The sequence below is a fragment of the Labrus bergylta genome, chromosome 8 (assembly GCF_963930695.1).
Source record: "Labrus bergylta chromosome 8, fLabBer1.1, whole genome shotgun sequence".
NCBI lineage: Eukaryota > Metazoa > Chordata > Actinopteri > Labriformes > Labridae > Labrus > Labrus bergylta.
This window is the reverse complement of record NC_089202.1, coordinates 12,894,933-12,909,735: the sequence shown is the minus strand read 5'-3', so window position 1 is coordinate 12,909,735 and position 14,803 is coordinate 12,894,933. Positions and strand designations below refer to the sequence as shown.

General features: G+C 40.1%; 1 protein-coding gene across 1 annotated transcript in view; it reads left to right on the top strand.

The window, feature by feature from the left end:
* Nucleotides 1-2,060: 2,060 nt before the first annotated feature.
* Nucleotides 2,061-14,803, top strand: part of itga10 (integrin, alpha 10) — a 28,283-nt gene continuing 15,540 nt past the window's right edge. The window contains exons 1-7 of the mRNA XM_020637161.3: nucleotides 2,061-2,898; nucleotides 10,606-10,717; nucleotides 10,815-10,924; nucleotides 11,020-11,108; nucleotides 13,094-13,208; nucleotides 13,301-13,428; nucleotides 14,081-14,229. Of these exons, the coding sequence (XP_020492817.2) occupies nucleotides 2,847-2,898; nucleotides 10,606-10,717; nucleotides 10,815-10,924; nucleotides 11,020-11,108; nucleotides 13,094-13,208; nucleotides 13,301-13,428; nucleotides 14,081-14,229 (755 nt within the window). The 5' untranslated portion in view covers nucleotides 2,061-2,846. The remainder of the gene's footprint in view (nucleotides 2,899-10,605; nucleotides 10,718-10,814; nucleotides 10,925-11,019; nucleotides 11,109-13,093; nucleotides 13,209-13,300; nucleotides 13,429-14,080; nucleotides 14,230-14,803) is intronic.

The following is a 14,803-nucleotide window of genomic DNA, read 5'->3' as shown; positions in this document are numbered from 1 at the left end:
CTGTAATGACATATTGTTCTCCACCTGAGTCAGGTGTTAGACGGTTTTTTTTTTTTTTACTCAGTAACAGACGACATGAAAAATGTAGTAGGCTACTTCCAATGAAAAGAAGGCTTGCCCAAGTAAAAGTAAAAAAAAAAGCTATTAAATGAACGTGAGGATTCTCAATGAACTCAATGAATTCAAATAGACGAGTTGGTCTGCTGGAAATTAGGCACACATCAGATAAATACGTCTAAATCTATTTTTATAATCTGAGAGAGCGAACCGACTACACAGTTTGTCACTACTTTCATATGCTTTCACCTCACACATGATGCTCTGTATGGTTTTAGTCAGTAGGGGTCAGAAGATGGTCGTTCAATGAATTAGTTATTTGACGTAAGCTTTAAAAGTTGCTACCAAGAAACAGTAGTGTACTTACACATTCAGCTGAAACACGTTAACTGGATCAACGTCTTCTTCCAGGACACCTGAGAAATGTAAGTGAACATTGTCCGACGTTTTACCCTTTGTTTGTTCGGACACGAACAAGATGATGTTGGTATAAATAAAGGTAAAGACTACAGCTTATGAGGTTTGTCAAACAGGCACTGCAACATTCTTTTGGCTTGACACTAAATTGCTCGACATGTTCATTTGAGTAAATTAGGTACAGTAAGTTAGGCCCACTTTCCACCTTTGATGATGTAGAAAGCTTGTGCCACTTTTAACAATATAAGAGTGAAGGCAGAGAACTGAGGGTGGCGCCAAAGAGCTTTATGAAATACTCAGGACAAATGGGCCAGTGTTTGATTTACAATTCATTACCATTTGTAACATCATTTATACAGCCACTTTTAACAGATTATTATTATTATACTTAATTGAACGAATCCACAGCACTGTATGTTCTTATAGATAAGTCTTGCATTCACCTCGATAGCCATTATATGCATACGGATTTAAATATTGTCAACATTTTTAAAAGAACACAGTCCTTCTGTTGGGGGTCACACATGAACATTTGTTGTATGCCTTACCAAAAAGTTAAAACTGCGCTTATGACCCTTTGTGTCCTGTAGATGGGGACATTGTCACCTTTTGAAAGAAACACCCATCACCAAGTGTTTTGTTGAAGAATAAAGACAATCACTACTGCAAAAATATACATCTTAAGGAACATTTTTTCCAAATGTTTTTATTTAGCCTATTTATAAGGATGGATAAGAAGGCCTACACTTTAATGAAAACATTAGATTTTTAGTTTTTAAACACAAAAAACACCTTTGAAATTTAAACTTAATTTTAATATGTGCTCTAAGAGAATCCTCTTTTTTTTTTCTTTTTTTTTGAAATTTTACTTAAAAATCAGTCCATCATGCATATTTCTCTCATAGTAACATGCTCATCAGATTCCAATGGCTAACAGTTTCACTTTTTATATCCAGAAACAGCAGGTGGATCTTATAAAGGAACTGATTGATCCAGCAGCTATTTTCAAATTTTTAGAACGTAATTATTTTATTTTAACACCAATGCTACTGCTTTCTCTCACATATAGCTTCTTTAGAAGCTTCTATTAGTTGTGTCACTGTTGGATGCATTATATAGACTTAGATTAGATTTTAATAAAACAGTTTACAGATGCCAATTTTTGCACAAGACTTGCTTTGCTATGGCTGCCAGAACAACCAGGGACACTCCTCATGGACTGTTCTAATAAAAGGAGCATCAGATAACAGATTATTTATGATTCGTTTTTTTAACGAATCATTAAGTTCAGACTGCGTAACTTAGAAAATATGGGAACACAGGATTTCCAGATATCTTTAATGTATTATCACTGATCTAAATGATTTTCATTAAGTATTAGTTGTGCTTTATGTGTTTAAAATTGTTAAACAAGACAGCTTGTTTTTGGATCTATGAAGAGCAGCTAAAAGAATTAAATTAGACTAGATGAGAGCAAACTAAAAGATGTTGAGAGTGAAAATCTTGAGACATGTTTGAAAAAGTGAGAGGGAGAGAGATGTGGGTTTGAGGTTTGCCAGTGTGAAGCAGTTGCTCAGAGAGGAGTCTATAGTGGATGGAGGAGGACTGGTGGAAGGAGGGGAGCTCTGAGGATAAATGCGCTCTTTCATTTCAAAAGTGAGAGAAACCCGTTACTGGAGGGCTCATATTTACATGAACAGAAGGTCACTGGAAACTACAGTTTTTTAGTGTTTAGTGAATTAGTGGCGAGGAACGTGGATAACAAGCAGAGCAGCTCACAACAAAGTTTTTGCTTGATAAGCGGAGGAGCTTGATCTTCAGAAAACGCGCTCCGGAGTCAGCAGGGATAAAGCGCAGCGCCGACTGACTGTTTGGGAAGGTGTTGCACATTAGTAATGGTTTAATGACTCTGAACTGCGGCCTCTTGTTCGATGGGACAGGTGCAGGCTTTTCACGGCCAAAACATGGGCCGCTGAGGGGTCAATTTGTTTCCGTTTTCTTCTGTATCCGAAAGACCTTTTCATGCGAAAATATCTACATTTGAACTGTGGTGGCGTCCAAATATCTTCTGCAGGGAGTTTAAGACGCGCAAAAAGGAAGAGGTTGTTTTATTCTAAAGCTAGCTCCTGACTGCTTTTGTCAATGACCTAACCTGAGCCCCCCACGCTCAGCAGACATGCCCCTGGAGCACCATTTGCCCGGGTTTGACGCACCTCTTGAGGAGAAAAGGAGCTGAAGAGAGCTGGGTTTTTGCATGTTTGTGTTTGTGTGGTGGGACGCCGATTCACTGCATTTTCGACAAACTAGGGGAGACCACTTGGTAAACAAAAAAAAAAAGAGAAAATTGGGAAAATAGACTTGGGATTTCCAAAATGGAGCTGTGTAAATACCTGTTGTGCCTGCAGTTCATCTTCCTTCTTAAAGGTAAGAACATTTTCAGTTTGTTTTAGGTATTAAACTTTGAATGTTGTTTTTTTCCCCCACTTAAAACAAGATAGGGTATTGACATTTAGCTTAATTAGAGAGGAAATGATTCCACCACTGCCCTTTAAGTGCATTTTTTAACTTTGAGGAACTATATTATGTCAACCTTGTGTCCATGATTGATGCCTTTTCACTGCCCAGTTGCTCCCCTGTCCTCCAGAACTGTCTAACTCAATGACATGGTCTTTAACCTCCCCTACTTTTGCACTCTAACAGACAACACATGTGAATAAATGTGTCATGCTGTCTCCTCCCTGAGGCCCAGAGATCTTTGTTCTTTGTGACGGTAACTGACTGACCATGAAAACATTCCTAACGTGGTTGTGTGCAGGAGAGCCGAGAAGCAAACGCATTAAAACATATGGCCACACTCCATTTGCCAAACAGATCAAAGGTATAGGAAGTTGTGCACGAGTCCAACAAAGTAATGGTCCCTCCTTCAAAGTGGGATAATCCAGTAAATCTATCCGTTTTGTGAGAACCGAGGACATTTTTCATTTTTGTTGGAGGCCTTCAGCTCTGCCAGAAGATGCCTGGAGCAATCAGAGATATTTGCTGATGTATCCTCTGCCAAAAGGTTACTGGTTCATCTCCTCTTACAGCTGACTCCTTCTGACCCTGGAAGCAATGTAACCCGACCTCACCGGCCATATCAGCCACTTTCATCGCTTGGACTACATGTCTACAGTTCCCCTAATAAGGCGTCTATGCCATGTGCGTTTATTCTCTGGAGCATGAACATCAGCCAACCTCCTTACCCCCATGTTCACTGTTGCAGTGCAGCCTCACTCTTCTCATTGAGCCGTTCATGCCCACCTCAAAGAAACCAAAGAATAAGACCATTGTTGTCTGCCAAGATTAAGTGTTTACACAACTGATAAGCAGCAGTAGTATAACTGCTACAATATAGCACATATACAGCTGTGACGCATAATGATACCCAGAGGTTGAGGTATTATGTTGTGCAAGGCATGTAAAGGTTGTACCTGCTCTCTGAAGTTAATGTTTAGATTATCATCCTGGTATTTGTGCCACCTTTTAACATGTTGACTGCAAAATGATTATCTGTGCTGCCAGTTTCCATGTAAAATGCTTCTAATCTAGAAGCTGGACATTAAGTCACTCTTACCACACATTTATACACACATGCAGACATATTTACACATGCCACTAGCCAAATTATGCCTGTGGTTAGGGTTTATATATTGCCTTTCATTTTCTGTTTAAATTGAGCATTTACAGTGTTATTTCTCCACTGCGTAACCTTTTATTTCATTTGTACTCTAGCTTACGTTTAAGAGTTCTTGCATGTGTGTGTGCTGCCTTGTTCATGTGTCATACAGTACATAAGCATGTAGTTGAGCGAGTATGTGTGTAATGTTAATGGCTTCAGCAGAGTTCTCTTAATGCGGCCAGCAGGCACCCTGTCTGCTACACTCTGTTGTGCTTTACTGAGATGTCGAATACAGGTGTGTCTGTGAGTGTATGTTTGACTCAGTTCCACTGGTCATTCATAAATTCAAGCCATTATTCTCCCTGCTATCTTTTTTCTGTTATTTTACTCTCCCATCATTCACTCACTTTCATTCCGACTCCCCCTCGTCTTCCACCCCCATTTCCCATGAGAGGGTGACAGAGATGAGAACAGAGCATGATGAAGATAATGGATAGAAAAGCTGTGAAAGTGGGTGAGAGGAGATGGAGGGGGGGAGATGTTTGGGAAACACGAGTCGGTTAAATGAAGATGATAGAAACAGACAGTCCAGCAGATAGGTCTTAGTGCAGTTCGCAGAGGTGCTACAAGTGAGGGACGTAAATTAAAGAGACAGGAACAGAAGAAAAGTGAAACTCAAATATGTTAGTCTAATCAAACAGCATACATTAATGCATACTCCTGTAAGCACTGGCATGTTTCTATAGTATCAAAACATAGTGTCAAGTTCAGTTTCTAAACAATCACAACTATACACATCCAGCAGCCTAACGCCTATAGCTGACCGTGTGGTTGAGGGAATCTGAACCCAGTTTGGCTTGATAAATGTTTGCCGCTAGTTGTCATGGCAATGGGTGGTCAGACAGGCTGTGGTACGGTGTCGTATATAAACCCCAAATGAAAATGGAACCAGAGGAGGGAGGACAGGCCAGGGAAAACAGGGAATGATGGTACAGTTTGGTGGGAGTTTGAGGGGTTGGGCAAGGAGAGGGGGTCTTGTGGTAGAGTAACAGTGTGTTTATATGTGTATGTTATAGGAGAGGGGGTAAAAGAAAGGAGCAATTTATGGTTTATGAGAGAATGAGTGAAATAGGAGAATGACATCAATGAAATAAGCAGCAAGGCTTGTTATCAGAGGCCTGGTTTGTTGTAGAAAGACATTTGGAATTGGCTGGTAGATGTTTCCACAAGAAAAGACACACGTTAACTACGCTGTGCATAAGAGGGCTCGGACAGAATAAGAGAGTAACTTGTTGCAACAAGGCTAGATTGAAAGGTTTTGGTTTATTCTGAAATAAAAAAAAATGATGAAATCGAAGGTTTTACACGAAGGAATTACATTATCCTTGCCTACGCATATTCCCATTCGGGAAGTATATAAAACATCTGTGTGGGATCACATGGCCAAATCCCATGAAAATCCCCTGGTGGCTTGAACATTTGAATATTGGAAGCTTGCATAGATCTGCAGGATGAGCAGAAACATGCTTTAGAGTCTGCAGCTGAACATTGTGCAGCTTTACCTAGACACAGCAGTTGAGTTAAGTGCTAATGCCGGCATGCACAATGACAATGCTACTATGCTAATGCTATAAGAAGGTATAATGATTACAGTTTGTTTGGATTTCTGCATGCTAACGTATGCTAATATCCACCAATTTTGCAATTTTGTTGGACAAACTCTTTGCACAAGACTTGTGTTTTACAAAAATGAAAGAGATTGCTCAAGTTATTACAGCTCTTCTAAAGTGGAACTAAATTCATTGCATTTCCCAATTGTTGAGAATTCTTGAATCCACAAAAGTGAAACTCATGATGACAAAAAGTAAAGAGGTATTGAAAGTTAATTTAATTCACCCCCTGACCCTGGGGAACATAAATCTATTGCCATAACATTGAGTCGATAACTACAGACTTTGGTTGGTTTTTGGCTGTTCAGCAAAAGTCAGATGACCACCAAGATCACCAAGAGAGATCTTTTTTGGAGCATTGAAGTCAGTACAAGTTTTTCTGGCAAAGCATGCAATTTGTTTTTCGAGATACCAAAATGGTCAAACAAATGAAAGTGGCATTATGCTATTACAACCAACAACAACATTGTAGCTACAGATGTCCAGTGTGTAAATCTGGGCACAAGAAAAAAATAAGAAACTTGTCTAAGAATGCAATTATATTACAGAATGAAAACATCTGTTGTCAAGAGAAAATGGAAAAAAACTACAGTATGTGAGAAAGGCAGAAGCAGAGATGGAAGAGAAACAGTGGACAGATCTAGTTTCTCTCTCAAAACCAAGTGGAATCCCCCTCTGATTGGACTGGCCAAAGTCAGTGTGTATCAGTGTGTATTTGTTGGAAAGTATCTCTCTACAAGTGCAGGAGTAGTTGGTGCGTAATCACAGCACCAGTGTTCTGGTCTTGTTCCACGTCTCGGACTACTTTTCTTGTAATTTCAGCAGTACAGTACAGTAAAGTTGCTGTATATGTCTCTGGATGCTGCTTAATTACATGTCAAGTCAAATCTATTTTTACAGAACACATTCAACACACCCTGCGTTCAGGGATTCAAATGACATACAGTCGATACACAAGAGGGGCATGTTAAATACCAACTGTCATGAGTGGCATTCTTGTTATGAAACTGAACTGAAAATACAACATCATGATACTCTTTAATTTGACTGGAATTGTGAATCCTAACACGATACCAAGGAGAGTTTATTTCCTGTTGTGCTCTGACAACATCAGCACTTGGACTGAAGCCATAGACTGTTTTTAAGAAATCAACTCAGCCTTTATGACAACCTTTATTTATGAACTGCAGTTTGAAGCCTTGAGTTTGGCATTTTGTCTGGTGTCATCTTGTTGTTGTTTTTCTGTAGGCAAAAATGCCAAAGCGTTTAATTGATTAACATGTGCTAAGTGATAAAAGTGTTAAAATTATGCATTTTAGGCAAAATCATTAATGAGGTAGTTAACTGGGCTGTTTCTCACGCATTGTATTGTATTTGCAGTGATAGCTGACCAGAGCTGTTTTATTTATTACCTGTAAGAGTAGAAAAACTGTTAGAGCTTATGATATCTAGCATGCCGTCATTGATGCGTCATTGGTTGAGAAGCTGTTTGGGGAAAAAGGGTTTCTTATAAAAACTTCTCATAACTACAGTAGCAGCCATCAAACATTTGAACAACCTTTGGATGCAATGCCTAGAAATTCACCAGAGACTAACTCCACAGGATAAACTCAAGATATTTGGGTAATTCCCTGACTTTCCATTTGGCACCATCATCAGGTCAAATTTTGTAGATATCCAATACTGGCTTTGAAATTCACAATAGCCACTAATATACTTAAGTATATTTGCTAGTAAGAAGATATTATCTTCCTAAGAAGTAAAGACTGAGGTATTACACAGGCTGTTACACCGGTTACAACTTCTTAAAAACCCTGTCTGTCTGAGAATGTAAGCTAACTTAGCATTCAGGTCAAAGCAAGAGCTACGAGCAAGGCAGTAGACTCTTAGTCCTATGGCCCATTAAAAGTGAATATATTTTCAGTTAAAAAAAAATAATGAAAAGAAAATATTGTTTATTTGTATGTCAGCCTTTATATACTTAACCTAAGATAACATCAGGCAGCCTGACAGGAAAACTTAAGAAGAGTTTAGCCGCTCATTTGGTGTTTTCAACAAACTTAAGATTCTTCAGTGTACCAAATTTAAAATAATTGAATTTGCCTGGGTGAAAACCTGGAAGTGTTTCCAAGGTTTTGTAAATCCTATATGTGTTGTATTTTGAATGGTCATTGGTAAAATCTTTTTTAAATATTGCATTCAGTTTATATCCTAGTCATTTAAATGGTTCATCTAAAGGTGTGTATTATTAACACATGCAGAAATATGTTTAGACTGTCCCCTTCAGACTGTAAGACAAACAGTTTCACTTACATTTTGCCAGTTGGAATATGTTTTCATGCTTCTGTTTACACCTTAATTCTAACAGCTCATTGAACTGTCTGACTACCATCTTGTTGCCTTATTTCTTCTCTGTGTGTATGAAGGGCAGGCTTGTGTGTCATAACAGGGGGCTTACTATACTACATAGTTTTTCTAACCCACACCCTTCCCTGCCTTGCCTCTTCTCTTCCCTCTCCTTTCCCGCTTTCCCCTCAGACTGAACTCCTTTTTTTCCGGAGGTGGCCACTGGTCAATCTATTTATCCATTTTTTTTCCAGCATCCCCCCCCCCCCCCCCCCCACACACACACAATTTAACCCTCCCCCAATTCCCCTCTCCTAAGGCCAAGAGGGAAAATAATAATCTGACTCTGCACTCTAGATTTACAGCTGTGTACACGGTTTTCTGCTCCATGTTTGAATGTAATTCTCTCATATCTTCATTATAAATATGGAGTTACTAAAGGTAGTTCAGCTAATGTTGATTTATGAATTACTTGAAGTACTGGTGAGCACACTGTGTTACTTTAAAGGTTAGAAGTCAAGTAAATTTTTACAACACTAAATCTTCACAGTTAAACTTCAGTCAGTTAAACCTCAGGGATATCCATCCATCTGTTAAGGAGGCACAAGGGATTGTGAATCAATTTCACCAATTTTGGTGCAAATGAATGTGATAGCAGGTGCAATGGAGAGGCAAAAGCAAGACAACCCCCCCCCCCAAAAAATGAAATGATTTTGCATGTGGTGGTCACATACAATTGCTCTCTCTTCACGCTTCCTGGCTGATTCTTCTCTAGTTTTGTGTTCCGTTTGTGCTCATGTCACAACTGGTAGCATGAGGCTGAACCTGCAGCCCAATCAGATTGCAAAGATAGTCCAGGTCCTCCAGGGTGGCACATCCATGCATGGGGTTGCAAGAAGGTTTGATGTGTCTTGCAGCGATCTCAAGAGTATGGAGGAGATACCATTAGACAGCCAGTTAGACGAGGAGTGCTGGAGCGGTATCTGCTCATCTGTGCGAGGAGGAACAGGAGAAACACTGACAGAGCACCATAAAATGACCTCCTGCAGGTTACTGGTGTGCATGTTTTTGACCAATCTGTCAGAAACAGACTCCATGAGGGTTGTCATGATCCTCTAGTGGGACCTGTGCTCACAGCCCAGCATTGTGCTGCTCAAATGGCATTCACCAGAGAACACCAGAATTGACAGGTCCACCATTGGCTCCATGCTCTCTTCACAGATGAGAGAAGGTTCACACTGAGCAGGCCTGAAAGAGTCTGGAGACGCCATGGTAAACGTTATGCTGCCTGTAACATCATCCAGCATGACATGTTTGGTAATGGGTCAGTAATGGTCTGGGGAGGCATATCCTTGGAGGGTCGCGTAGACCTCCATAGCCAATGGCCCCCCGACTACTGTTAGGTACAGGGATAAAGTCCTCAGAGGAATTGTTAGACCTAACACTGGAGCAGTGGGTCCTGGGTTTCCCTTGGTGCAGGACAATGCTCAGAATCATGCCGTTAGAGTGTGTCCAGTTTCTGGTTGACGAAGGCATTGACGCCATTCACTGGCCCTCTCATTCTCATTACAGCAGTGAATAATAAAATGATAAATGGACTTGAGCTTGTATAGCACTTTTCTAGTCGTCTGACTACTCAAAGCACTTTTACACTGCAGGTCACACCTACCTATTCACAAACTGATGGCAGAGGCCGCTATGTAAACTGTCTGTTGGTATTAACCAACCCTCCCAAATACACATTCATATGCCACCTACGATTGAGAGTCGACTGACTCTACCACTGAGCCACAGCCCCAGGCCGGGTTGCTATTTCCTTACCTTAGATTAATTCTAAACAATGTTTATAATTATAATGGCGCTAATAAGGTGGGGAGCACTCAAAGTCCTGAAAGATCCAGCTAGCAAATATCAAACCCTCATATTCCAGCATCTTTTGACAAAACCAGGATAAACATGTCCTCCTGTTTACAATCTGTTTGCTGGTTTTAGCATTATTAAACAAACAGCTTGGCAGAATATACTAAAAGTAGCAATAAAGTATCAAAGAAAGCAAATATGCACAAGTAGCATACTGTTTAAAATCTTCCTTAAACATACAGTTACCCGCATTTTTTTAAGTTGCTTTGAGGTTGGAAAAGTCATCCTATTACACACTGATTGACATTACCACATTTACAGTTTATTCTGTATTAGTAATAGCTTGCTGCAACTCTTTAACTAAAATGTATTGATATTAAGTGAAATATTTGAGCCAAATAAATGTATTAGATATCTTAATGACAGTTTTAAACTTTTCCTCAAACCTTACTCAGACAAAGTTTTGTGTAACAGAGTTGGGTGTTTAGTATGAGTATGCCATGACCGGGGGTCAAGGGGTTTAGGGAATGCAAGTGAAAAAAGTTCATGTGAAAATTGTGTTTTAATTGTAATCATCTTCTCTGTTGTGTATTTCAGAGTTGTGTCAGTGTTTCAACATAGATGTGAAGAATCCACGCATCTTCACAGGTCCCGAGGACGCACTGTTCGGTTTCTCCGTTTTACAGCATGAATCTGACGGCGAGAAATCGTAAGTGTGTGTTAAAAGACAAAGAAAGAGCGACAGTTATTAAACATCTTCCACTGAAAGGATTAACAAGGACTTTGACTGTGTCGTTCTGTTGAAGGATGCTGGTTGGTGCTCCTTGGGATGGGCCACCCAACAACAGGAAGGGAGATGTGTACAAATGTATTGTGGGAGAGGAGAAGAACTCGAGCTGCAGTAAAGTCAATTTAGGTGAGAGAAACAAATATTCCCCCCCCAAAAAATAAAGATCACTCCTTAAAAAAATGTGTTTATGTAAAGCAAACTGTTCTGTTTATCAAACTCAGGTGAGACTGCTCTCCAGAACGTTTCTAAAAACCTGAGGAATTCTCACCTGGGGATGACGCTCACTCCGGACTCACCTGACGGATTCCTGGTATGTGGTTTCGACACTGACAAACAAGACTTTCTGTTTTATTTTGCTACATCGTGGGGATTTCATGTGAGGGAGCCTGAGGGGATGTGGTGAGACCAGGTTGTGTTTGCTGGACAGAGTTTGAATGATTCAGCTCTGTTGGTGTGTTTTTATTTGAATTGAGATGTGACCATGTGTGGTTTATCCCGCACTTCCTGAATACCTTTTAGGAGATTCATATGCTAAGAAACAACGTTAAACTCAGTGACTAATAACTTGCTTACAGAATCTAAATCCTTATTATTTATTTTCTCATGGATTATTTGGTACAGTTGATACAATTATAAGACCTGACAAAGTCAAAATCTCAAGTCTGTTAAGTATACAGAAGCAAATTATACGCCAAGATTCAAGTCTTAAAGAATTAGATATACAACATTACAAACTTTGCTAAATGGCATTATTTGTATTTGCTCGTAATGTGTGAGAACTGTTTGCTCTTTCAAAACACAACTAAAGTTCTCTGTAAACAATGTGTTCAGTGTTTACTGTTTATGCCGACTCGCATGTTTCTCACCTCACAGGCTTACCTTCAAGTGTAGTCGTTTTTCTATTTATTACCACTATAGTACACTTAAATTGTTGTTTTATTTTGTTTTTATTTCAATTTTTGCAAGCGTGCAAGAGTCAACCTTTGAGTGTGTTAAATCTCAGTTTTTAACTCTGATGGACACATGCTGCTGTTACCCTTCTGTCCTTATTCTCTGGTTTTGGACTTCTAGCATGCAGAGCAACAAATGTCTACCTGTGCCAGCCTGCCGATGTGTGTGTTTGTGTGTTAGCTACTGTGTCTATGGAGCTTTAGAACATAATGTATTTATGTGTATGTATTAAGCAAGTGCTCTTGTGTGTTTTTGGTGTGCACCAGGTTTTTTTTTAACTGCTGATTCGAGTGTGGAGTTGTGTATAGTTTCGCGAACTCCATCCATCTTAGCCTTATTTTATTGTGTGTGTGTGTGTGTGTGTGTGTGTGTGTGTGTGTGTGTGTGTGTGTGTGTGTGTGTGTGTGTGTGTGTGGTGTGTACTTGTGTGCACCCTTGTGTGTTTATCCTTACCCTAGTGGTAAGGTCTAAAACAGGATCGGAATGCGTCTCCGGCCCTTTGTTAATGACAGACCTACCAAAAGCCATAGCACCTCTCATGCTTTTTTTTCTCCCTCTTCTCACTCATTCCTTTCTCTCCATCCTCTCTCCATGTCTTCTCGTTCTGACTGTCTCTGTGTTTGAGGACAAACCATCCATAATGACAGGGCAAGAAAACCAGGATATTTCTCTTTCTCTCTTTCTTCCACTAGTTCACCCCACTTTTGCTCCCTCTTTTTTGTTTCTCTGCTTTTTGCTTTCTGTTTCTCTTTTATCTCCCCCCCCCCATTGCTCCCTTTTTGATATAAAGCCAAATAAACAACGTGCTTTGAAGACAGAAATATTTTTTATATGATGCCCTGACACCCCACACCCTCCCCCTACATTTAACACAAGCACATTTAAATTGCGTCTCTGGTCTGCTGCTCCAGCGCCTTGAAACCGCTCATGACAACAGGGACTGCCAACATGTCAACAATAGTCTCCTTCTCTCTCTCCGCCTTTCCCTTATTTTTCTATCCCCTCAAACCACACTATTGTAGTTTTTCCATGAGTTACTCCCTCTCTTGACTTGTTCTCTTTGCGTTCCACGTCTGCTCTCATTTACTCTAGTTTTCTGTTTATTTAGGGGTCACTTATGCACATTTGTCTATGTGTTAAAAAACCTTTGATAAAGGCCAAAATACCTACAAGACTGTAATTGAAGCACAAACACATTTAAAAACATAAACCACTGAAAATTGACTGTAGCTGCTCCTGAATTTGCTTCACCTTTAAGACAGATGTTGATGTAAGTAAGTAAGTAAGTAACTTTATTTGTATGTAACAGATGTTGATGTGTGTGTTTGTGTGTGTTTTCCACAGGCATGTGCCCCTCTGTGGTCTCAGGAGTGCGGTACATCAATGTTCAGCACCGGCATCTGTGCCTCTGTCAGCGATGACCTAGAACCAAGAGAGACGTTCGCTCCTACAGCCCAAAGTAACCACACATTTTCACAACCACACTGAGGCAGAGAACTGCACAGGCCTGTTTTAGCTAACCCAATGTGTTTAAACTCCCACATGCGACAGGGTGCTCCACATACATGGACATTGTGATCGTGCTGGATGGCTCAAACAGTATCTACCCCTGGTATGAGGTCCAGAACTTCCTCAGCAACATCCTCAGCAAGTTTCACATCAGCCCAGACCAGATGCAGGTAAAAAGAAATACAGAGGTTGTTGTGTATTTGCATTACCTTAAATATTATTTACATTGGTAATGGAAACGTGCGGGTTTGAATTTTTTTGCAAGTCTCCAAATCAAACCTCTGGAACTCCTTAGCTGTTGCCCAGATCAGTAAGACAAGCTTGGCCCCCTGAGTGAAAACATGCGTAGAGTGACATGTATAAAGAGCCAGTTTGGCAGATATGACCACAATAAATTGCTTCGGTAAAGTAAAGGGACATGAGCCGAGCTAGCTTGTGGAGGAATGGAAGTGGGAGAAATGTGTGGATATGGGGACATTCTGAGTGAAACAACGAGAGGAGTGAGAGAAGGTTTGGGTTTTCAAAAGGGAGGGTGGGGGGTAAGGGTAACAGGCAATGTGAGGTGAAAAGGAAATACTTATGGTTTCTGAATGAATTCAAACTTCCCAGAGTGCACTGTTTGCTTTAAGAACAGGACTGGTACTTAAAATGATAGTTCCCCCTAGAAACGAGAGTCTGAGAAGAGATATTTCTTTCCTCAACTATCTGCCAGCACAACATGAACATGTGGCATTAATGAAATACTTCATACACAATGTTTGTGTGTGTGTGTGTGTGTGTGTGTGTGTGTGTGTGTGTGTGTGTGTGTGTGTGTGGCATCAGGTTGGCATTCTACAGTACGGCGAGGTAGCAGTCCATGAGTGGTCTCTGAAGGACTACCAGACCACACAGGAGGTGGTGGAAGCTGCCAAGAACATCAGCAGACAGGAGGGACGAGAGACTCGCACTGCATATGCCATCCACATGGCCTGGTAGGCCCATCAATCGCTGAGACTTCAGTCTTGCTTGCTCATATTATTTCTACTAAAATCATTCAAAATGTGCATTACAAACTGGGAAACGTCTGCCTTTCTTATGGCTTTTCCCTATAATATGTATTTAAAGTGACAACCAGGTCAATTTTCTTCTTGACTGTTCTTCTAGTGATTAATATGTAACAATAAGATCCCTTCAAGTTGCCTTGGGTTTATAAATCCATCCAGCATACAATGATTATATTAAACACTGTAACATAAGCTTTTGTAATCAATATTTTGATTTGAATGCATTAATATGTTGCTTAATATGAAATGAGTCACTTGTGTGTCATCATAAATCCCTCATTTAAAAATCAGTTTTAGCCTCTTCCAGCTCAATATTTTGGTTTTACATCCTGAAACATTAACTATTAGTTTTAGATGACTTTCTTTGGTCTCATCAAATATATTTCCTGTTTGAAAAATCCCTGACCTATGATATGCTGCTCTTCCAACATCATCGAGCAGACAGAGAAGTTAGCAAATTGAACACAGTATAGCACTGAGCAGGTAAATCAATGTTTTCATC